Source organism: Bombus flavifrons, chromosome 14 (assembly GCF_040668555.2).
Source record: "Bombus flavifrons isolate JBK064 chromosome 14, iyBomFlav1_principal, whole genome shotgun sequence".
NCBI classification, from domain to species: domain Eukaryota; kingdom Metazoa; phylum Arthropoda; class Insecta; order Hymenoptera; family Apidae; genus Bombus; species Bombus flavifrons.
The window spans coordinates 2226546-2250266 of record NC_138455.1 but is presented as its reverse complement, the minus strand read 5'-3'; the positions used below and the strand labels follow the sequence as shown (position 1 = coordinate 2250266).

At 35.4% G+C, this 23721-nt stretch overlaps 1 protein-coding gene across 3 annotated transcripts in view; it reads left to right on the top strand.

Annotated features, from left to right (window-relative positions):
• dpr1 (defective proboscis extension response 1) overlaps window positions 1-23721 on the top strand; it is a 454795-nt gene that overhangs the window by 115081 nt on the left and 315993 nt on the right. For all 3 annotated transcript variants that reach the window (XM_069127426.1, XM_069127427.1, XM_069127429.1), the window contains exon 2: window positions 21204-21367. In XM_069127426.1, the coding sequence (XP_068983527.1) occupies window positions 21204-21367 (164 nt within the window). The remainder of the gene's footprint in view (window positions 1-21203; window positions 21368-23721) is intronic.

Below are 23721 nucleotides of genomic sequence, written 5' to 3'. Positions count from 1 at the left end.
TTCTCAAAGGCAAAGCGCCTTATAGAAAAATTTGTCAAACAACTTTTGCAAGAGCAATTTATTCATAACTTCAATCCCTCGTAAAATATTCCACGATATCGTTAACGTTAATATTCCGAACGTTAGAAAATTTTGTACGAGTCTTCCATCGAGTGATTAACATTGTGCCAATTAAAAATAATCCTAGCTTTCTGCAATGGTGAACGGTAGTGTATTTATCGAAAGCTCCAGGGAGTGGAAGCAATTCAAACGGAAACGGATCGATTCGTATTGGCACATTAAATTGGCAGATCAATGGAGGCCATACTTACTTGTTTGCTTTTCAATTTCCATGATAATAGGACTGAACTGCCACGAGCAATTCCTTTCCATTGGTTTACATACACTTCCTCTTCGGCGCGACAAGGGTCAAGTGTTCTGCGCTCGTTAACTATGTAACATGTTATTCGAGATTTCATTAATTCCTCGAGTGGTTAAAAGAACCAAAAGAAGCATTGTTAAACACACTACACGTTTCGTATTCGTTGAGGAATACGTGTTTCCAGGATCCACTAACTTCAACCAGAAGAAATTTGCACATCGTCGAGTCAGATGGATGAAATATTTTAAAAGAAATGTTTCAAGAACGTAACTGTTAATGTTGAATAAATTGGAAACGACTTTCTAAGCTATCGTTCACGAGTATCTGAATTCTGCTCAATTTACAGTAGCGCTATTTGAATTTTGTTAATGTGTACAATTTAATGATCAATTTATAATTAGAGACTTAATGATTAGAAGGCTTAATAGTAATAGATTTCGTTGTTTAATCGTACGGAGAATACCGCATACGTACATTTACTATATTTTAAATATCGCTGCTTGCATTAATGTTAGAAGTTTTATTATCAATTTACGAGAATTTTTTAAATCTAATTTGTAATTCTGAAAATAACTAAATATATAAAATGTAAAAGGAATGTAGATATTATAATAATTATTATTACTATTTTATATATTATCATAAGTAAATATTATATAATTGTAGATATTATGTCGTAGAATAATTGGACTAGCACATCGAAATTTTGGAATTTTTGTACGCCACAGATAAACATCTCTATATTTTCCTAGTGAAATCAAATAATATAATAAATAACTACGTATCAAATGAAATATCAATTATTCAAATAATTATATTATTAAGAGCAAAGTAACGAAGCAAATAACAAAGAAACTATAAAATTTTATTCACTTAATTAGAACATAAAATTTCGATGTGTCCTAAGTACGTCCTAAGCTCTAGGTCCTAAGTACGCGTTCCATTCATATGTTATGAAATTATCTTGAGATATTTTAATTTTCGAATTACGAATTAGATCAAGATGGATATTGTTAATTAATAGGAAAACTTTTGACGTTGATGAAATAATTTGAACAAAGGTATATTTCGATAATGTTTGATTCTGTTCTTGGTCTACTTCTCTCATCATCGGTGTCGCTCTCGTTCTCCAGTTCATCTCCATCTGTTCATCGAGAACACAAGCATTCTTAAGGCAGACCTAGTTTGCTCTTGTTACAAAGGTCGACAACTCAGTAGATCGAGACAGAGCGAATTGATAAAAGCATCGTTAATCGTGGACTACAGATGAAACGTTTGCAACTCGTATCGTGTTACTATTCCCCTAAGAGGTGTGCAAATGCGAGCTAGTTAAGTGCGAACGGATGGAAACGTAGTGTCTGATCGGTCTGACTTGGCAAACGCGAGGATAGTAACAGTCGTTTGTTTTTCAATTTCCCATGGAATCGTCGACACAAAAATATACACCTTACACCCACCCACACACACACGCGCGCGATCCTGCTTCTGTATGTACGTTTCTACGTATATCCAGAGTCATTGGCGCACACGTCCAACAGCCTTGAGGGATAACACCATTCGTTCAGGTCAGTCAGGACAGAAGAATTTTCCGCTCTGAGTAACGACGCAGGATTCTGGATACTGTCGATCGACTTTCCTCGTGATAGATAGTTGCACAGGAGTCTAGATTTTCTGCTTAGTCTCCGATCAAGTAGACGTTGCTACAATCTATCTTGCTAGTAATCGTCGACTGAAAGTCACGATAAACTTTCTTTGTCCTCCGCTTTTGCGCGTAATTATTCCAGCGAGTCCATTTTTCCACAGCGATAAGGCAGTCTTTACAGATCGTAAGATGTTTCTGTCGTGTTCTGAGATACGTTTCACGCTTTCATGAAGAGTATCAGTAGACGATGTGTGATTTTGTCAGCGATTATAATTTACGAAATAAGTGGCACAGAAATTATTGCAAGATAAAACAGGTGTTTGCAGAACATCGAGAAAAAGTATTTAAGAAACATAAATTTAGCATAATACAGTTTTTTAATTAGGTTAAGATTCGAGTAGAAAATTTCAAACATCTTACAAGTAATTCCAAAAAACAAGAGAAAATACTCGCAGATTGAACTTGTGTGTGAAAAGTTTATGAAAAAATTCGTTGCTTTTTTATGATATAAGCTATAAAAATATACTTCTCGTATGATACCTCGAAGCATTATAAATATAGAATGGCTTCCAAATTTTGTTTAATAATTATCTAAGTACAGCTGTTTATAATATTTATAAGAAATTTCAAGGTACAAAATTATTCAATAATCTCAATAAACTTTTCTATCAACTTCACCAAAAATTTCTATGTGGTTTTAGCAATCGTAAGAAGAAAGTTGTTATAACCCATGAATTAATTTGCAGGCACAAGTATACATATTTTAATTGTTTCTGTTTGAACTTGTTCATTATTATGAAAGATGATGTGTGATTTTGTATTTAATAGATTCATTAAATTATATGTAGATTTATTATGTAGGTATATTCGGTTTCTATTGGCTTACCGCGTTGTGTACGCATTCAAATTAAATTTACACGATTGATAGTATTGATTGGTTATAATCTGTATAAAGTAATTGTTTATTAATAATAATTACGCACGAAAATTTGATCTCATAATTGGATATGCGAGGATTAAACTTGTACAATTGTTGGAACCACAAATTCTGAAGCCATTGCAAGATTGTTATACCCACTCGTGAAAATTTTAACGTCGATATTACAAATAATCCTCTTTTTTCTAATCGTCCTAAATTAAATTTCGTTATACATTCGAATCGAAAATACAAGGGACATACTTTATAATGAAATTTCAATTTTTGTTGTAACCTTGTGAATTATTGCTTTCCAATTATCTCGTTTTTTTCTAAGTCAAACAAGTGCGAGTATAATTAATTTTGTTTAATTCTATGTAATCGAAATCTGGAAAATTACGTTTAACGTGTACATGCAATTATCAAATAAATTTGATCAAAATGTTCCATTTCAAACCGTTTAGTATTGGCGAGCAACACGAAAAGAAGAATATCATTTTTCTCGCGCGAACGTCTTTATCCATTTTAGGTTCCATCGACCTGTACTACACAAATGCTACCAATCGTGTCTATTGTCATGAAATTCGAGTGCTAACATTTGTCCTAGAGATCCTGACAAATCATCACCACGTCTAGAGTTCACGAAGGCATTGCGTTGCCAAATTAATCCTTCGAAATGGCGAGAAAGTATCGCTGGTTCCTTTCACGTATCCATCGATGACGTGGACAAACTCGAACGTCTCGCAAAGGCAGCTACCTGCGATTTGTCAGTGGCCTGGCATCGTTTCCTGACGACAAAAATAAATATACGACGTAGCTGGCCTCCACACACCTTTTACGTTCTATCGAATTTCCTTTACAAATCAACAGAAGTTTCGATCGAACGGATATTTTTGCCTTACGTAATACTACACTACGTTCGTGTATTAATTATGGCAAAAACTATGTAGAGATGAAGAGGGACTGGGTCTGATCTTGCTATGGACAAAAGGACCGCGCACAAAGCTCAGGGATTAAGAGATGAGATTTCCGCATGAAATATTTATGTAGCAAAGTCGACGCGTACATTTTTTACACGATTCTCTCTTTCTTCCCTGCAGACATTCAAAATAACGAAATTAATTGAATTTGCGGGCACATTGATCCCTGTTTGCGGGCGAAGTTTCTTTAAAACATAGAAAGAACCAATGATTATTTGGCGAGATTACTCGTAATCCTTATTTATAGGCAGCGCGGCGTATCACGGAACTGTGGCGCCGCTAATTTCTTTAATCACGACCGCGCTGAGTAATAAGTGCCATCTGTTCTTGATTGCTTTCTGCTTCGATTATCGAACCAACGATCGTATCCAGGATACGTGTTTTAAAACGAAGAACGCGTTTGATTGCGAGCCAGAAGAGAGCTGATGAAATTTTTGAATTTGATGGATTTGTTATATGCACCGTGTATATCTCGTTGTTTCGCGCAAAGTATATTGTAGAAGAACTAGACGTTTTAAAAGACATTTTCAATTACCTTGAAATTATTTTGATAGCAAAAGATCTTTATACTTTTATAACTTAATTTGGTTTGAAATTATTATTCGAAACGAAAATTTTAAAGTTGTTTCGTATTTATTAGGTTGTCCGAAAAGTTTCTTTCCTTCTATAAGGAAATAATAGACGCAGAATGTTTTTTGTCTTATATTAGTTTATTGAATCATGCACGAATATAATGATAAAAATATAACGAAATGAATCATACCTAATTCAAAAAAACAATATAAAACAGAAATTGTTGTTCATCTATTATCACCTTATGAAACGAAAGAAACGATTCGTAGTACACGAACTGTACATTGAGAAACTTTTAAATGTGCATTATAAAGTTTCTGTATCATATTATAAGAATACTAGTTATTGGTTCTCAGAACTTTCAGTGCTACTTGAATTAATATTTCTCATATTGCGATTAGTCGAATGCACGAATTTACGTTCGCCTATCTTCGTCTATGTTCAATTGCAAAATACGAGAAAGATATTCGACCAGCCAATCGATACCAATTTAGGCCATTCGTCTCGCGATACGTTTGGAGATTGAAAGAATAAAAAAATATACGACTCACAGAAAGCTCGTAGAAAGTGGACGAAGTAGCAGAGTAAAAAAAAGGCCGAGTACCAGCAACTTGATGACACTGCTGCTCTGAGATAGTCGTCAGAAGGACCGCCAGGGAGATTCATCGGGAACATCATTAGGGAAGATCCTCCATGTCAATGGGTAAAGGTAAAAAACTGTGAAGAATCTGCAGAGAGAGGGAGAGAGAGAGAGAGAGAGAGAGAGAAAGAGAAAGAGAGAGAGAGATTTCTCTATGTAATTATAGAGATAGGAATCTGTAATTAAAAATCAAAAACTTGAATTTCTAGACTGTACTAATTACTATACAAATATGGCAATACTTGTGAAGTGCAGTTGTGTATCATTGCACAAGTTAGTAATTTTCTAAAATAAAGATCCATAAATGCAGAAAGTTTCACGTACAAATTATTAGGTTGTCCGAAAAATTTCTTTCGTTTCATAAGGTGTTAATAGATGAACAACAATTTCTGTTTTATATTATTTTATTGAATTAGGTATGATTCACTTCGTTCTATTTCTATTGTTATATTCGTACATGATTCAATAAACTAATATGAAACAAAAAACATTCTGCGTCTATTATTTCCTTATAAAACGGAAGAAACTTTTCAGACAACCTAATACTTCAAACTCTTAGAAGGTACAATCGTTTCTTTTTACGAAGAAAACGAGGTGTGTGGGTTCTTCTGTCTGCCCATTGCATTTGTCACTCGATGCACCAAATAACTAAGCTGACTCCGCGTGAAAATATTTAACCAACAATTCTGTCGCACTTTGTACCATAGCAAAGCATCGGAAACCCGTGGCACTGGCAATAAACGCACCTTCGATGCAATAGCGCGACCGAACACGCATCGATAACGCAACATCCGCACATTTATCCGCGACAATGGTCTCGTTTATTCCAGCGACGGTCCCAAAAACCGTGGGCTCGGTCCACGTAGCCATCGTGAGAATCGGAAATCGTCGAGCGGTCAGAATCCCCAAGAGCGGGACACCGCGTCAAAGCCAGAAACTTGACCGCGTTGTTCTATTATGCAACGGAAAAACCAGGAACAACAGCTGCGAGTGACGTTAGGAATAGAATTTACTATCTTTCGTCGACGAGTTCTTCCGAGAAGCCGCGCGATGCTTCCTGAAATATCGATGAGACGCGCACGAGCACGAAATCACTGCTGCTGATCTTAGTTAGCTTGGTACGTTTAGACCAAGCATGCGAATCCTCGTTTCCTCCCACTTTCATATTAACACTAGAACTATCACACCAGTCAAATTAACTGGTTTTACAATTTTATTTTAAAATTCCTACTTCATGTTATATTTTTTTCCCGCAATAATGCAATGACTTCGCAACGATAACTAAAAAAATAATATAATGAATTTTATTTTGTGTTTTTATGTATTCAAACTCAAAATAATTTTGTATCAAGGTTACTTATACCAATACCAGTCAAAATGATTGGTACTTGTCAAAGCTCCAATTAACTAGTTTCCTCATTTTGTACAACTTCTCGCACGTTTTTTAAATTTTTACTGCGTATCATTCAATATGATGATACCTGTTGTGAGGAAAATTCCGGATCGATCGCTGGATCGTTAGTTGCTAACACTAGAAATATCACAGCAGTCAAAATGACTGGTTCTACAATTTTATAAATGTGTCAACCCTCGTTTAGGGATCATGGTCCCAGATGGTTCAATAATACCAAAAATGTATTACAAAATATGGGATTGCTTCTGTAAGAAACTAATAAATCAATAAATATAAAAATACTCTATTATTACTTATTTCTTAAAAACCAGTCATTTTGACTGATTTTGGTAGAAATAGCTTTGTGTTAACTATCGGTAGTTCTAGTGTTAATAAAATTTAGTAAAAAAGTACAAGTACTTTCAACGTTCTTTCGCGGATGGAAAATAACATTTGGACGGTATAAGTTCAACGTCGGTGAGACAGTAACTTTCCAGGAAAGAAACTATTTTATCATTCGTTCGTTTGTTCAGGAAAGCTGTGATAAAACTGCCGACATTGAACGCATTACATTAACACTGCTCGGTTTCGTCTCTACGAACATTTCGTTACGTTCGTCCTGAAGACAAAGGACTCTTTTAGAGCGTTCGAACGTTCGATTTCCGATTCAGCGAGCAACAGCCAAACGACGAAAGGATGCTCGTTTGCACTTTTGTTTTGCTAAATTTGACCAAAGTGGGGGAAGAACGAGGATTTCCTTTCTTCGCCTAAACGCACCATTGCTTGCATGACTCTGGAATTCGTTCAGTTCGAAGCAGAGGGAACGATCGTTTCGCGAACATTTCATCGATGATGATAAGATGTGCAACGAATCGAGCGTTCGCCGCTGAAACACGCGAGAACAGCCGGATCCGGATCTTCGAAATTTATTAACAATACGGGAATGAAGGTGATCGAACGTAAACAAGATTGTACATTGCGTCCAAATGTTATATCGCTTGTAACTGTAATTAAAACTGCAACCTGATCGCTCTATCGGATCCAGAACCTGCAATTTGTTTGCGATACCGCAAACTTGCGTGCAACAAAAATACATTAGGACGGTGTTTGTTTCGATGTCGAAACGGTTCTAAATCATTTTGATCGTCGAATACATTGTGTGTTTAGTTTTTGCTGTTGGTTTTTGGAAATACCGAAACTGAATATTGAATATATCGATGGCACGTGATTCAACGAGATATTTTTTGATCTGCGAAGTGTAAAATGCATTGCATTGGAAATGTAAAACGGTTAACGTTGCTGATTTCTCTTCACGAGAATGGCCTGCTGTATCTTTCAATCATTGGATATAACCGCGGATATAACATGCAGGTTTGATTTCGTATTATCTTTTAATTTCTAGTTCCATAGTTGTAATTTGCGTAAAATGTGATCTTTTTTCTATCGAAAATCTGAAGACTGGCGAGTATCGAGGAAAAAATAAATCACACAAACAGCGAACGTAAATCCTTTGAGGAACGTATCGACACTGACTGCGTTACATGCGTTCGTGTCACTGGAAAACATTTGACATATTTCTTCGTTAACGAAAGGTACATAGTATATACCGATTGAATGCACGAATTTCGTTTAGTAAGCGTGCAATTGCTCGATAAATTTAGTTACAGAAAGCCAAAGTTTCGACTGTTATCGTAATGCTTCTAGAAAATTAATTACGCACGCTGTGAGATAAAAAAGATTTCAAGTTACGCCAACTGAAATTGCCCGAACAGAGAAGTTGATTAATTCGAACGAATCTTGACAGACGACGGTAACAAGTAATAGACGAAATCGCGCGGGGAACAGGAAGGAAAGATAGAAAACTGAAGAGATAGGAATGGAAGGAGCGACGTAGAAATGTCAGAGAGACACAGTCAGTTCGCATGACTGTTGGCTAACCTCCGAAGCTAATCGTACGGTGCAAATGAGCTGTTTCGTTTTCCACATTGATTGCATGTCAGCCATGGTGATAACGTTTGTATAGAGTCCTTTATGCAGTCCAACTCTCAAGGGATTCCAAGGGATTTCACGTGCACCGTCGCCAAATTCAGCCATGAAATTGTGGCACGCCCTTTAGCCTCGTCACTGAGCTGTCACAGACAAATCACATGATTCAGGTAAATGTGATCAAAAACGTTGCAGTACGAATCGGTTTTGCCTTTGCCATCCGCCAATTCGATCCCAATTGAAAGTTATTAGCGAGAATCGAAAGTGTTTTCCTCCCCTTCCTGTCCTTTTCATTCCTTTTTCCTATCTTTTTCCCCGCCAGCTTGATGACTCGCAGCGGTTGATACTTTATTGATACCGCACAGAGGAAATAATTCAAACTCGAATCACTTCGTGTATTGCTTTAATTTTCAAAAATCGATCTTCATCGTGTTTCCGTGGCGTACACAGAATCTATGAACGTTTACAACGACGTAGAACTACAAGAAACATCGACATGCATTTGGCTAGAATTAATAGTAGATTTATAGGTAGAACTATTCTGCCGTTGCAGGAACTCGGTTAGTTACTGAACGTAATTTGAAAATAAAAGCTTGGAAAAAATATATATATTCGATGACTTTCCATTTTGTTTCTTGTGAAATTGTCGTTTATTTTTATTGGCGTTGGCTGTCACGTTTGATATTCAACGATACAACAATTAAATTTACTCCTGGACATCAATGCTCGATTGATAGTATAGTTACTCTATTTTCGAATAGCGTAATATAAAATGCTTCTTAATTGTTTGTTCTTCGTTTTCTTAGTCATACCAAACAACGATTTGTCTTGAAATTAATATGTAGCATGAAATTCGTGAACATTTCTCCAACACTTTTTGTTATACTTTCAATTATGCGAATGATTTTGTGTCTCGTGCCACCTCTAATAAGGCACCGATATAAAGATTCTTTTCGCAAACCCAGATTTATTCGCGCATTGTCATTATCCGGATCTTCGCTGGTCAGCTATTTCTGCAGCGAGAAGTATACGCTGTCCTGAAAATCTAATTAACCGGCTGCAATTACTGACCTCCCCCGTGTAATTAAAGTTGATTCTCATAACCACTCGACATTGCGGCAAAATACACTTTTTGATGAATTTCCGTGACTCGTGTGCGCGCAGCCGCTTCCTTTGCAGAAATTTTCATGTTTAATTGCGTAGGAAAATTCCGACTGAATGATCGACTATTAAAGCCGAGTTCTCGTCTCCCTCATTCTTTTTGCAAATTTCACGCAAAACGAAATTACGTGTACGTTATTGCATATATGATTCGTTAGTATTATTGTGTAATATCGCGGCCGTGACAAATTGCTGTAAAAAAAAAAAAAAGAAGAAAGAAAAATTAATTCTATTTTACGCCAGTCATGATTATGAGCATTTTCCTTGGAAATAAATAATGACGTTTATAGAAATGGAAAAATAATAATTTACACGGAACATGCTGCTTTAAATAGGTGTTCTATTTATTTATTTTTCACAGTCCACCCGACGGTTTTCCAGTTACATTTCTCTTTGCTTTACACTTATGGTTTACTTTTCCAACCATCAAGTTTAACTCTCGTACTCAACATTTAGATTTAGAAGTTGCAGCTTAAACCTGATCTTGTAGCATATTCTCGAGGTAGCTAAACATGTTGCGTAAAAGATAATAAAAATATCATATATGAAATATCGTCAGGTAAAGGTAAAATGACATTTCATCGAATATATTGCTTCGTGTTCGTACGTTCTAGATATCTGTAAATCGATAGAATTTTAGTTTGAAAATATTGCGAGTAACAATATCGAAACTTGTGTAATATTTCAAATCAAACATGATCTGTTATTTACGTGAAGCGTGGAGAATTCTATTTGCAAAATAACATACAACAACTTATTACCCTCATATTTGTATAATTGATATTAAAGAAAATGGATTTAAGAAATTGCAATGTCGTAAAAAATTTAGTCAACTAACTTTCAAACTTGATCGAACTAAAATGATTAAAATTAATGTATTATTGGTATTATAAAATTCTATTAGGTTGTCCAAAAGATTTCTTTCGTTTCATGAGGAAATAATAGACGCACAACGTTTTTTGTTCTATATTATTTTGTCGAATTACGTACGATCCATTTTGTTCTGTTGAAATAAACACCGCGACATTTCACATACTTGGTTTCACGTTTGTATGAAGGTGCATTGTTGTAAAAAACACGTTTACAAAAGAAAGGCACTTTCCAGACAACCTAATAAATAAATAGTAGAAAACAATAGCTCTCTTTCCTATGGAGTTGTAGCTTATGAATACAGACTTTGACCATAAAAGATACATGAAAAGTTTCTAGAAACTAAAACCATGAATTCTGGTTTCCTTCGAGCATGGATCCTCTTAAGGTATAAATTCGCAGGATATACGAGGAAATTCGATATAAGAAGCGTCCGAGAATCACGCTCGATTGATTCATGTCACAGGAGAGGTGACCAAGAAGGTTAGCCGGTCATCCTGGATATCACGTTCACGGAAATTCCAAGCTGGTGAGAAATTTGCGATGGACAGGTTTCAAGTATTGAGTAATCATCAAAGCTGGAAGATTTTCGAATCATTTTCTGTGTCGTATCAGAATGTTCGATAAGGTGCGAGTTCCTCTTTAAAAGTGACAAGTAAATAAAAATATGGAACTGGATAATAGGAAAAGTGAACGAAATGAAAGGATAAGTCTGATAATATCGCCAAAGTGCAACGTGTTAATCGCTTATTCAAATCTTCATTATTAATATAGATTAAATTTACGAAATAAATTGATGCGTTGATCGATACAGCCTGATTTCATCTGCTCTGTCACTATAACCGAACTGCAACTTTTGCAATAATTAATCGTGAGTTGCGATGCGATTCGGTATAAATGTTCGAAAAGTTTGAAAGCGATACAATTTTAAAATCAATTAAACCATGTATTTTTTAAATCGAGCAATTTAATAGGCTTTAAGCCATAGATTTGTATAAAGACCACCGTAAGTTTCAGGTATTACGCGTGTTGCATTATCACACGAACTGTATCTCCGTTTTATCCATACATTTTTCAATCCACTTTTATATCATTGAGTTTCATCGTTTCCGTTGTAAAACACGTAGCTAACAGCAGCTTTTATTTTCTCTACGCTTGACTTTGCACCACATTTCATTCGATTTTAACCATCAAAACGTTTGATTACTTATAAACGATTCGTTTTTATAGATTCGACGCGAAGATAACATCGATAGCATCGCAAATACTTGTCCAAGCGTGTTCAGCGTTTTCAATTTCTATGAAAAATTCACTTTGCCTTCGTGACAGTCGAGCGAATTGACGAGTTAATGTACACCGCAGAATAACTAACTGGCTATCATAAATGTGTTCGGCGTGAAAATAAACGTGCGATTTTCGATTGGAGAAAAAAGGCCTGCGCTATCGCAACTACTGTATTATTAATCACGAAACAAACGGCTTGAATTACGACACCAAAATGCTCCGGGCAGCCATTGCTCGGACATGTAACGATTTTTGCTCGTTGCAATCGACAACTCCGTTATTTAGTGTTCTCTATCTATTGATCAGCTACGAACGAAACGACCGCAATGACAAAACTAGCCCTCGAATGTTACGCTCCGAACCAGGTATCGCCAACATTTTTGATATTTATTGCATTTAATTCACGGATTACTTCGAGGTACTCGATATTCCAGATCGCTCATCCACGAGTAAATACATAGTGATTCATACCTTGGTGGATCCGCTATTAAGATTTTTCTACTACGAAATAAATACCGCGTGAAATATATCACGTGATTTTATGGACAGATAAAACGCAATAAATCGCCGCTTAATACTTATTTCACTTTGTTCTCTGAGAATTATCTTTGATTCGTTAACTTTGTTATACGCGTATCCTGTTTTCTAATTTTCTGATTTTACGCTTTTCAATTCCTCCAGTTTTACGATCCACCGATTCTCCCGTACATGAAGTAAATAATAGCAATAATAATTTTGTCAATTCGCTTCGCGCAACTTTTTATCATCGATAGCCTGGAAATCGAGTCAGGCGATATCGATTCGACGCGACGGGCAGAACGAAGAACGGAACCTTTGCACAGAATTAACATACAAATCCCGGCGAAACTGATAAAATTTCCATCATCACGGGCAAGGCCAGAATCTGCATAATTCGGCCGCCGGTCGATATGATTCCACGAGGGAGGCGGTGTTAATAAAAACAAAACTCAAAACTGAATATCCTTCCGAAGCAGCTCACTATTCTCCACGAACTAAATTCCAGATTCCAGGGATCAAAAATTACAGCTAAGAAATTTTAATGAAGAAAGAAAGAAGATCACCGACGAAAATTCTAATTTTTGTTTAAACGAAAAACTGTGATCGCTATGTCTTAAAGAAATTACGAAGAAATTTAAATAGTCGAAAAATATAAATTTTTAAGTATTCTAGTGGCTACAAATAACTATTATAAATGATCAAAATATTTTTGGTTACCGATAACCAATAGGTATTGACGTGAAAAATTGTTTTTGGTTATCAATAACAATTATCGATGAATTTCTTTTCGGTTATCAATAACTATTATCAATGACGGAATTCTTTTTTTAGTTACCAATACTGTCAATCTAATAACTGTTATCGACGAAGGAATGGTTATCTGTAACCAAAATTATCTGCTAATTTTTTATAAGCTAAAATATTAATCCTTATACAGTATAACTTTTTAAATTTCGTTATGGCCCTTATTGAATTCGCTCGGTACACGCGTTGAAAATGGCCCGTCTTCGCCAAGCAATACCATAGAAATTACTGGCCAGATAGCCTTCACGTTCGATGTCCGTTAAGTCGTTTCATGGTAGCAGTAAAAAAACGGAATATCTCCTTTATACGTGTCACGGGGAAGTTAGCTTTTTTTCGCAGTCGTCTTCTGTAAATTCGACGAGGGACAGTTTGAATTTCGTAGCGGGAGATTCGCTTCTTCTTCGTTTCTGTTTCAAATGATCTCTTTTACGTCTCTTCGTTTTCTTCTTAACATCTCGATAACGAAATACACGAATCGGCGTTCTACGTGAAATAATCATATTGCACTGTGTGAAATAATAATAACGTTAAACAACGACGTAGGAACGATAATGAAAATTCGGTGGATCAGAGTTAACGTAATAACTTGCCGAATACCTTATCGTTTCTCGGTAAATTAAAATGCAGCCAAATAAGACGATATGCTCGAACGTGGAATTTATTCGTTCCATTAGCAGCTATTATAATTCCAGGAGAAGCACTGGGAACTTTGATAAAAAAGTTCTGGTGTTTGATCGAAGGAGTTTGATATAAAGACACGGAAGATAGAACTTAGAGGCGTGTCGACTGAAATATGAATAAATACTCGATCCCGTCTGATACTCGATAGGGTGAGCTGTTTTCGAAAAGTGATGTGCACAAACGGTAACTAGCTTTCCTTTGATCGTCGGAGAGCAATAGTTTCATGACGAAATCTAACGAACGGATACCGGTCCGGACGATAATAAAATCGTATCACGCTAGTTGACATCAAAGAAAATCCGACTGTGACTTGGACACGCTTGTTTTCCAACTTTTGAAATCCCACTGCAAAAAGTCATGCTTCTCTGGAAAATGAAAATTTCCTAATGCTGTCAGAGTGAACGAATATGAAAGCAATTAATAGGTTTTGCTTATGTTACATGCAGGACAGATGTCTGGTAAAATGGTTGATTGGAGGCAGTTAACGAGAATTGAATTGACGTTGAAATATCACAGGAATATTTACATTTTCAAACGTGTTTTCCGGATGAAAAATTAGCAATAAATATACTTTGACACGCGAATTTAATGTTACACGTTTATACCTGAGGAGAATCGTATTTTGCGTAACATAATGGTTGTCATTAATTGTTTATAGCTTCTATAACCTGATGACAGGCAATTTAATACAGATTTTTAAATATACAGCATTTTTTAAATATTTTAAATTCAACCATTTTATCATATTGGTATTTTATTCGTGTCATCAAGGTTTTTATATTTTTATTCTTACTAATTTTGTTTATCATCCAATTTTTTAAAGAAAATGAAATTTTTGGTCTTTGACGGGTTGATAATTAATATGTATATCTGTGTTCTAAATACTTTTGTATCATTTTTACTGCATTTTCTCCTTCTTAATATGCATTGTACAATATGTATCATTTATCTTAGTCCTTTGAGCAAAACTTATTTTTCCTCGATTCCTCGCCGCACATAAATTTTGCTGTTATTTATGGTCATTTCTCCTGTTTTATATTCCGTTACATGAAGATTTTAACCCTTATATAACGTACAAAATTTACACCTTTTAAGAGTGCATGATTCAATCTTCTTAAAAGACTTTATGATAAATGACCTCTCTGAAATGCTAAATGATGTTACAATCATTATGCAGCGAGAACGCAGTTAAAACTTAATGTTGCAAGGTAGTTCAAACCATCCTTTTAACTACTTTCACGTAGGCTGAAAACAATTATTCACCATAAACCTAGAATATTAAACATTTTTTAATTTAAAAACATTCGAAGTTTTCTGTATCCCAGTTCCACGAAAGAAAATCTGAATATATGTTATATATAATTGTTACAATTATATATAATTAACATGTTATGATTGTTACATGACACACTAAATATAACGTTTATAGACTTTCGAGAATCTTTTACAGAATAGCTGGAGGAAAACAAATATTTTGACGATTATTTCGTTTACCAAATTTCAGACAAAGGAACAATTGAATCGTTCACTATTTGAAATTACTGTTGTTTGAAACAAATCGATATTATCTAGATTTCCAGATAACAGTGCAAAAATTAAAAAGCTGAGATATTATTTCAGTCTAATGTAATCATGATAATCGGATTTCGTTACGGCGCTAATGAAATTTCAAAATGTTCCATACATAGCATACATAATACGTATATTCATAATATATATATTTTTCTTTACAAATGTTCAAGCGTGCAGTACTTTTGTGAGCTACAGTATACACATTTCTTTTCCTTTAGAACGCTCCAATATATACAACGAGACATGTTTCACCGTAAAGTCGTACAAATTCTGGCCGAGGATTAAAATAAACGTGCATTTGAAAGGGTCGCGTGTACCGGAACTTTGATACTTTAAAATGTATCTATATCGCTGGCTGGAAGTCCGCAGGAGACTGAAGAGACTTTGAACGACGACGCGTACGTGTCACGAAACCTTAAACTCCAGTGCAAGCAACAATCGCGAGTGGCGGATGGCAGGTCGATTTCGAGACATCGAGCTGACCTCAAACTCGCTTCGAATTTCTCTATTTTATATCTCTCTATAATTTTACGCTGTACTTCAACGTACTGCAACAGCCGACGTGTTTGGCGACGTCACGTATAATATAAGATACCGCGGCCAGAGAAATATACGAAAACTCGGAAAAGAAGATATACGAGGGGGATTTCTTTTCTTTGATTGTTTGAAGTCGTATCAAACATGTACGTGGGTTATTAATCGAAATAATATTAACTACGTCGCAAATAGAACGGAATCTATCGTAATAGATCGATTCATAAGCAACGTTATACTTACACATATTAGGCTATTTGGAATATTCGTGTTTTTGTCAGTTGATTTATTCTCTTACGTTTTGTACATTATATGTCCGACGAGATTTTAGAAGATTTATTTATCGTCTACTTAAACGAGCCTGTTTGAATAATTATTCAAATGTCTGCTATTGACCGATGTAGTTTGGTCGAGTGATTAGATGATTGAGCATCATTTTCCAAGAAGAAAGGACGATTTTCTATTTCAATAAGAGATAAATGTTGATTATTGGGAACAAGAATTTATAAAACCATCTTATTGGTGCTTTCATTTTTACGAAATATTTTTATTAACTGATGAAATCTATATATCGTTAAGGAAGACAAATTTTCCCAAAAGCAACTGAAAATCTAAAACACGGTCAAAACCTGAAGAAATATGTCATCTAATAGATATTGTAAAATTACAAAATCTAAAATTTGAAGAATATTACATTGATTTAATGTCGATTTAACGTTTCTTTTCCTTTACATGGTCCTATCTCTTTGGATGCGTACAGCAGCCCTGATATCGACATGGAAACAAGGTGAAGGATAAACTCCGTGGCAGATAGAGGAAGGGTTAAGACCGTGTCTTTGGTGTCTCAGTGAATGGACTGATCAAAAGACGACGTTGTAATTTATCCTGCCTTTCACGCCGTTAAGTCGTCGTAGTTATGAGTTGCGGGGTATTGTGCTGATTATAAGATAGAGGAAAGTCTTATTTCACATCGTCAAGGATTTTACGGATTCTTATGGATTTTAGTTTTGTGCGATTCTTCAAAATTCCTCGCTTTTTGTAATATAATAAGTATACAGATTCTTAGAACGTTTGGATTGAAAATGTCGGTTGTAATCGATAATGCGACGGAAAAATCAATGAAAGAAAAATTCTGCGATATACTATGCGTATGTATATTCTGACGTATATTTTATATCTTGTCTCGCATTTAAAACACACTAGTCCATGTCCGGTGAATTAGTCGACGAGTAAATTATTCATACACGAATCTCCAACACTCGTTACGAGTACTTCAGAAGATGTAGAGAATTTCCGCAAAATTATCAAAAAATTCAATAACTAAGGAGGTTCGTAATAGAACGGACTTTTAAGAAAGAGAAAGAGAAAAGAAGGGAAAGAAAATACCAAGATATCTGGTATTCAAATGAATGCGTGAAGCGAGCAAATCGATATGAGCGTTCTACGATAACCTCCCCTGAATTGTTGGCCAAGCAGCTCGGAAACCGCCCCTTTACTGCATCGATTCAACTATCCGAGAAAAGAAGTCACGAAGGCCAAGTGCATGAGGCCGATCAATTGCAAGGAGAGAAGCGAGTCTGACCAAAGACCGTCTCAATTCCCTTCATCCGTTCTCTCTAGTTAATTAGGAAAAATCTGGCGGATCTGATCGTAAGATTCTAAAAATCTTTCTCGAGTCCACTTAGCCGAAAGAGTAGCAATATCCCGGGAAGCTCGGCTACTTGCGAAAGTAGAATATTAGTCTTTGAAGAATAAACCGGCAAAGCCGTGTTAGGCGGGTGCAATCTGCAAATATTGCGCCACTTCCTTTAGCTCCTGTTAAAATTCTCGGATTAATAAACGGAACGAGACCCGAGACCAGGATGACGTCGGTTGTGCGTTTTCCTCATCTCTTCCCGTTTCCAATGGTGCCTCTAGATTCGAACCTACTCAGAAACAGAGAAAGAGAGAGAGAGAGAAAGAAAGAGAGAGAGTGAGAGAGAGAGAGAAAGAGAGAGAGAGAGACAGACAGAATCGGTGACTCCAGCTTCAACACAACTGAAGCATCGTGAAAAATCAACGAGCGCCTCCCCCGGAGATTGCAAAGATTATCGTCACGAGACAGAGCGGTCGTGAGATTTAATTTGTTCGCGTAATCGCCGTGACGACAACAACAACGATTCGGTTCGTCGCATTCAGATTCGTTTTCAGAAGAAGATTCTCTCTTCCTGTTATTGAATTTTTCTTTATAAAACAGCGCACGAACGGTATAACTGGCTCTATAGATATACAGTCGAGCGCATAAGCAAATGGGCGGTAGTGGTGAAATAGGTGTCGATGAAGTTTTTTTGAACAACGGCTGGTTATACAAAAATATAAATATTAATTTCAATTGTTTACTACATAGATCTGCGTTGTAAAAATATATAATAAGTTGAACCGAAGTACATTTAATATAGTATAGTACGAGTTCGATTAAATTTCATTGATACTTACTCCTACCACCTGTCCACTTATTTCTGTTCTCGACTGTACTTCTGCACGAACGAAGCTCCAACTCGTCGATGGAAAATTCAAATCTTATTCAAATGCGGATGACCCGCCGTTTAGCCACGAAATTTCACACTATCATATGGAAATACCGACGAGACGTTTGCGAATTCGAACGTTTGCCTTTCTGATAAATGGCGAAATGACGGAGGTATGTTTGTACGTATCAATGTTATTTCATGGAAAACCAACATTTTCGTCTGAGAGACTTTGTAATAGAGTTATCGTGCCGAGATAGATTCGTATATAAGCACGAATCTTTTTTGTTTGAAGATGGAAAACGAAGTCAGTTTCCTTCAGTCTCCTAATTGTTCTTGTAATTTTATATTTAATACGCTTTCATATTTGTATACATGGTACATGAAATAAATGTAATTCGATCTGGTAAAGATGGTGTGTTTGAACTACAGAAAATCCGATGCCTATGATCTTTTTCATAAAAGGGGGGGGGGGACACTGGGAAGTGTAATGAAAGCTGATATTAAATTAAAGGCTGCCATTTCAAGGCTCTAATATATATTTTATATTAAATTGATACTTTAATCAAAGCGCTATCAGGTTAAAAAAAACTCAACTGAAAGGTTTTCATTCGCAGGTAAAAGAGACATATCGTGTTACCCCATTAGATTAAAAACCTTCTTTCTCAAGAACTACAAGCTTGCAGAGTATCAAAGAAAACTGATATTTCGATACTATCTTTAATCGATTAAATAACGTATGATCGAGTTTTCAATACCAAATGTGACATCAACTTGTGAAATATACACGTATATCGATTTATTATTTCGTATTATATCGAATAATAAATTCATCACTGTATAGATTAAAATCAAGTTTGATCTTTTGTATTTTTTACTTTTCAACCGAATAAATCCGTATCATCAGCATGACAATGTGATATTACAAAGTGAATGTTAGAAATTCAGCCTGTATATTCTAAAATCAAGGAATGAAAATTATCTCCTTTTAGAAAAAAAAAAAAATAAAAAGGAGTATCCGTTATTTAATAACTCCAAGTTGTAAAAGATGCTTGATAAATCAAATTTGTGAATAACACTTTTACTTGGAGTAACGAATCCAGAGTACTGCTCGCATATAGGGCTTTTACACTCTGTAACATAACCTGCCAGTAACCTAATTTATGGGTGCATTAAGCTTAGTACGCTTCAAGTCAAATTCGACGCTTTGTCGTTGAAATCACGGTGTTCACAAGTTAGCCCGTTGTTGGATTCCGAAAAGGAGCCGCTCGTGTTCGACAAGAATATCGATGAGGAAACGCATAACTCGAAACAGTTTGGTGCTTTCACGAAATCTTCCTGTTAAAAGCTTAGATTAATCAACCTTTGACGATTTCTGGTTACCGGTGGTCGGAGAGCCGTACAGCTATCTGGTTCAAGCATCGACAATCAATAATGAAGTAGGCATTGACAGCTGTCATTGGAATCCGCTATTTCTCTTGATAACGATAACAATAGCCAATAGAAATCACAATGCGCCACGGCGATTCCTTGTCGGCTGGGATCTCATAATAGTTACTGTCATAAAAGGCTATCGTGACCGTAGGAACAATAGACTCGCAGGTGCTACTGGCGACGTTGACGTTGCCTCCATTTCCAAAGGAGTTATTGAATTTCGCTTAGCTTGTTACTACGAGGCGAACGATGACGAAATCCGTGACGTTGTGATTTTGATAAATATATTGCATAATACTTTACGACGTCAAATAAATATTCAAGAATAGTGACACATTTATTTGAATTTAAGAGGAGAATGTAGAACCTTGCACTCAGGAATCAAGCGGATGTTAACACAGACAATGTCCAAATTCTTTCCGCGTGCTTTTCAAAATTACCTTACTTTTATTTGAGATTTAAATTGAATGTATTAATGTTTATGTAGGCAGTCATAACAGTATGTTACTAACGAACAGGTGAATTTGAAACTTGAATGTTTGAAACCATTGCATAAATTTCAACATAAAAATATGCAAAATGTGGTGATCTTAAAATTAACACGTTGGTCATATATGACCGGCGCGGTTTCTCCTGTGATGCCACGGTGGTCATTGGTGACCGGAGCGCTTGAACTTCTTACAATTGTAAAAATTGTATGAAAATTGATAGTTAGGGCATTTTGAATATAACCGATAAATACAAGGTACTTTGAAATAAAAAGTGCCCCATTGAACAATTAAACATTTTTATTAGAACATCAATAAAAAGTTTGAGGGGTAATCTACGAATATTATTATAAATACAGCTTAGAAAATAATCGTAAATGCTGCTTTATAATCATATAATTGAAGTTAGAAGTACACAAACCTTACTATTGTATATAGAATGAGCAAATACTGTTTACTAATATCTTCTACACGTTTCAACAATATATTCTGGGCGTTTTGCTTACGACGAAATAACGAATGCAAATGGTTTGTTGAAATAAAAGAAGCCTTGTTATAATATGTTGTTATCAACTGTTAGCAAGGCGCCACGGTGGTCATCCGTGACCACCAATAAGATGAACGGTCCATTGGGGAAGAATGTTGTCTTTCATAATCAATTTATTATTATTTTGCCATTATATGCTTTGAATAATAAAAATATTCGAAACATGTGATTTCGGCGTTGTAGTCAAAGTGTTAAACATAGTTTCATTGCCCATTTAACTTTAATTCTATTAATAAATCCTACGAATAATCAGTTAATTAAGCAATTCCACAATCATCGTGAATTAGATTTTACCTAATCGTTGTTTCTAGGTACATTTGTTCGGGATCAAAAGCTGGTGGGAGGAAATGTTTTCGGCAATCACAACATCACCAACGCACCGACGTTCGAAATGAACGTTCCACGAAACGTGACCACCGCGGTTGGTCAGACTGCTTTCCTTCATTGCAGAGTTCATCAGCTAGGTGACAAAGAGGTAAGAGGATTTACCTTTTACTTCGCATCAGGTGTAACATTCACCTGATAGCGGACAATAACGAAGAAGAATGTTCTCATCCTTTATTGCTATATTAGTTTCTTTCGTATAATACGTTTCAGTTGTCGGGTTATAATAATTTTTCTCGTGACAAACGTCCACCCTTACATTTGAATTCAAAATAAAATCTAATAAAATTCAAAATACATATGATACGAGAAGCGAGGTCTTCGTAGAAATCGATTTTTAAAATCCCGATTTTCACGGATCTTTTTGTTTTAGATAGTTGCAGCAATTGTACGATCAAATTAATTTAACTTATCTTCTTGTTCTTTAAATATTAAGATGTTTCTTATAAAATAATTACTACAACAGATTCTTTTCTTTTAATTTCGCAAATTATACGAATACCTGAATTTTCTAATGAAATATCTATCACACATGTGAATATACGATAAATATCTGTAGATACGAATATCTTGGTCTTATAAAAACCCATTAACAGATCAAAATTTTATGAACTGTTATTCAAAATATAGTGTTTAGATAGCGTTGAGATGGTTAAATTTCGATTACATTGCTGATTTGAACCTCGAGTACTTGATATAATATTTATGTACCATGGAAAAATCGGCGTCAAATCTAAAGGTTTAAGAATTTTTATATTTATTTTATATATTAAGTTGTCCGGAAAGTGTCTTTCTTTCGCAAACGTGTTTTTACAACAGTGCATCTTCACACAAACGTGAAACCAAGTCTGTGAAATGTCGCAGTGTTTGTCTCGACAGAACAAAATGAATCGTACATAATTCGACAAAATAATATAAAACAAAACACGTTGTGCGTCTATTATTTTCTCATAAAACGAAAGAATTTTTACTTTTGTTTTGTTTAACCAGCTGAATAGAATAGATCACGAGAGAAGAACGATAATTTAGGACTTAGAAAATCGATTCTCAACTTTCTGAGTAAAATTTATAGTAGATTTGTTATTAACTGTTATTGTATTTCATTTAATTATTTCCAAAATAAACTCGATTTTCCAGAATCAATCGTCTGATTTACCCTAAGGATTTACGTTATTACATATATATTTATTTATTTAAAGGTATATATTATATATGTATATTATATATACATATTTCAAACGTATTTCTTTCGCTCAGTATAGAATAGAGCACTCCGCTAACAAGACGCTCATACGTAGAATCTTGGGAATTGAAAAACAGGGGAGAAACATTCAACAGGAAAAGACAAGTTGTTTGACACAACGTTCATGAATAATTCGTCAGAAGTTTCAGAAATTTAACTTTATTCATTGGTATTTTTCCGATTTTCTTCCAATACAATTCGTAGCACCAAAATTCGCATCAAAAAGGATCACCCCGTTGCAGCCACGAACGGCCGATCGTTTTTCAAAATCTTCGACCCGAGGCATACATTGGACGAAGCTAGGCGATTCCGAGAGGCTTCTAGGATGTCATTACCGCGCCGTGCGGTTTTCCAGCCATGCTCGTTGATAGAATATGCATAACGCGTGTTTCAAGAAGGGAGGCGGCCTGAAAGACGGGCCAGGCGAATACATGTGCAGCCATTAAATTTTTCATTTTTTCCTGCTGTGCCGAAAAAATTATGGATATATACATGGAAGGAGAGACGTGCATGGAAAAATTCAGTAACAGGTGGAAGTATTTGGCTCGATAGTATTGATCTGCTGACTATACCGATGCTATTTTCGATGCTACACGATGCTACTGATCGATAAATAGCGTAACATCTCGTGGGCGATAAAAGTATTATGCAACGTTCTATAAAAAATGTTATGAGGCCGAGGGAATTATTTTTAAACGACACGAGCGCGTTCATGTGTCACGTTTTGCAATAATTAATTTTTATTTCACCGAGTTCACAATTCAAGCAAATTCGTATATAAGCTTCTTGTATTGGGTTGCATTAAAAAATTGTAACGAAATTTCTGGATAAAACGAACAGATGATGAAAGCGAAAGGATTAATTAGAAGATATTCATGAAAGAAAGAAACGTGTTTCGCAGAAACTGTGTGGTCGAACGTAGTTTACAGTATATAAATTTTTCATTAAATTATATAGAGCGTAAAGTATCGTGTTAAAGCGAGATTCTTAGATCTCAAGAAAGAAGTTGAACGAAATTTTGAAACGTGAAAAATGTTTCTGAGAGAGCAAATAAGTTGCAAATTACAAGATAATTATTCCGTTTCTGCGAATGTGACAGATTACGTCTAAATGTTTCCATTGCGAGCAACCATAAATTCCTTTATCATGATTTGTACGGCCGATTAAACAGAAATTACAGTAACCAGAATTTGATGAGTACC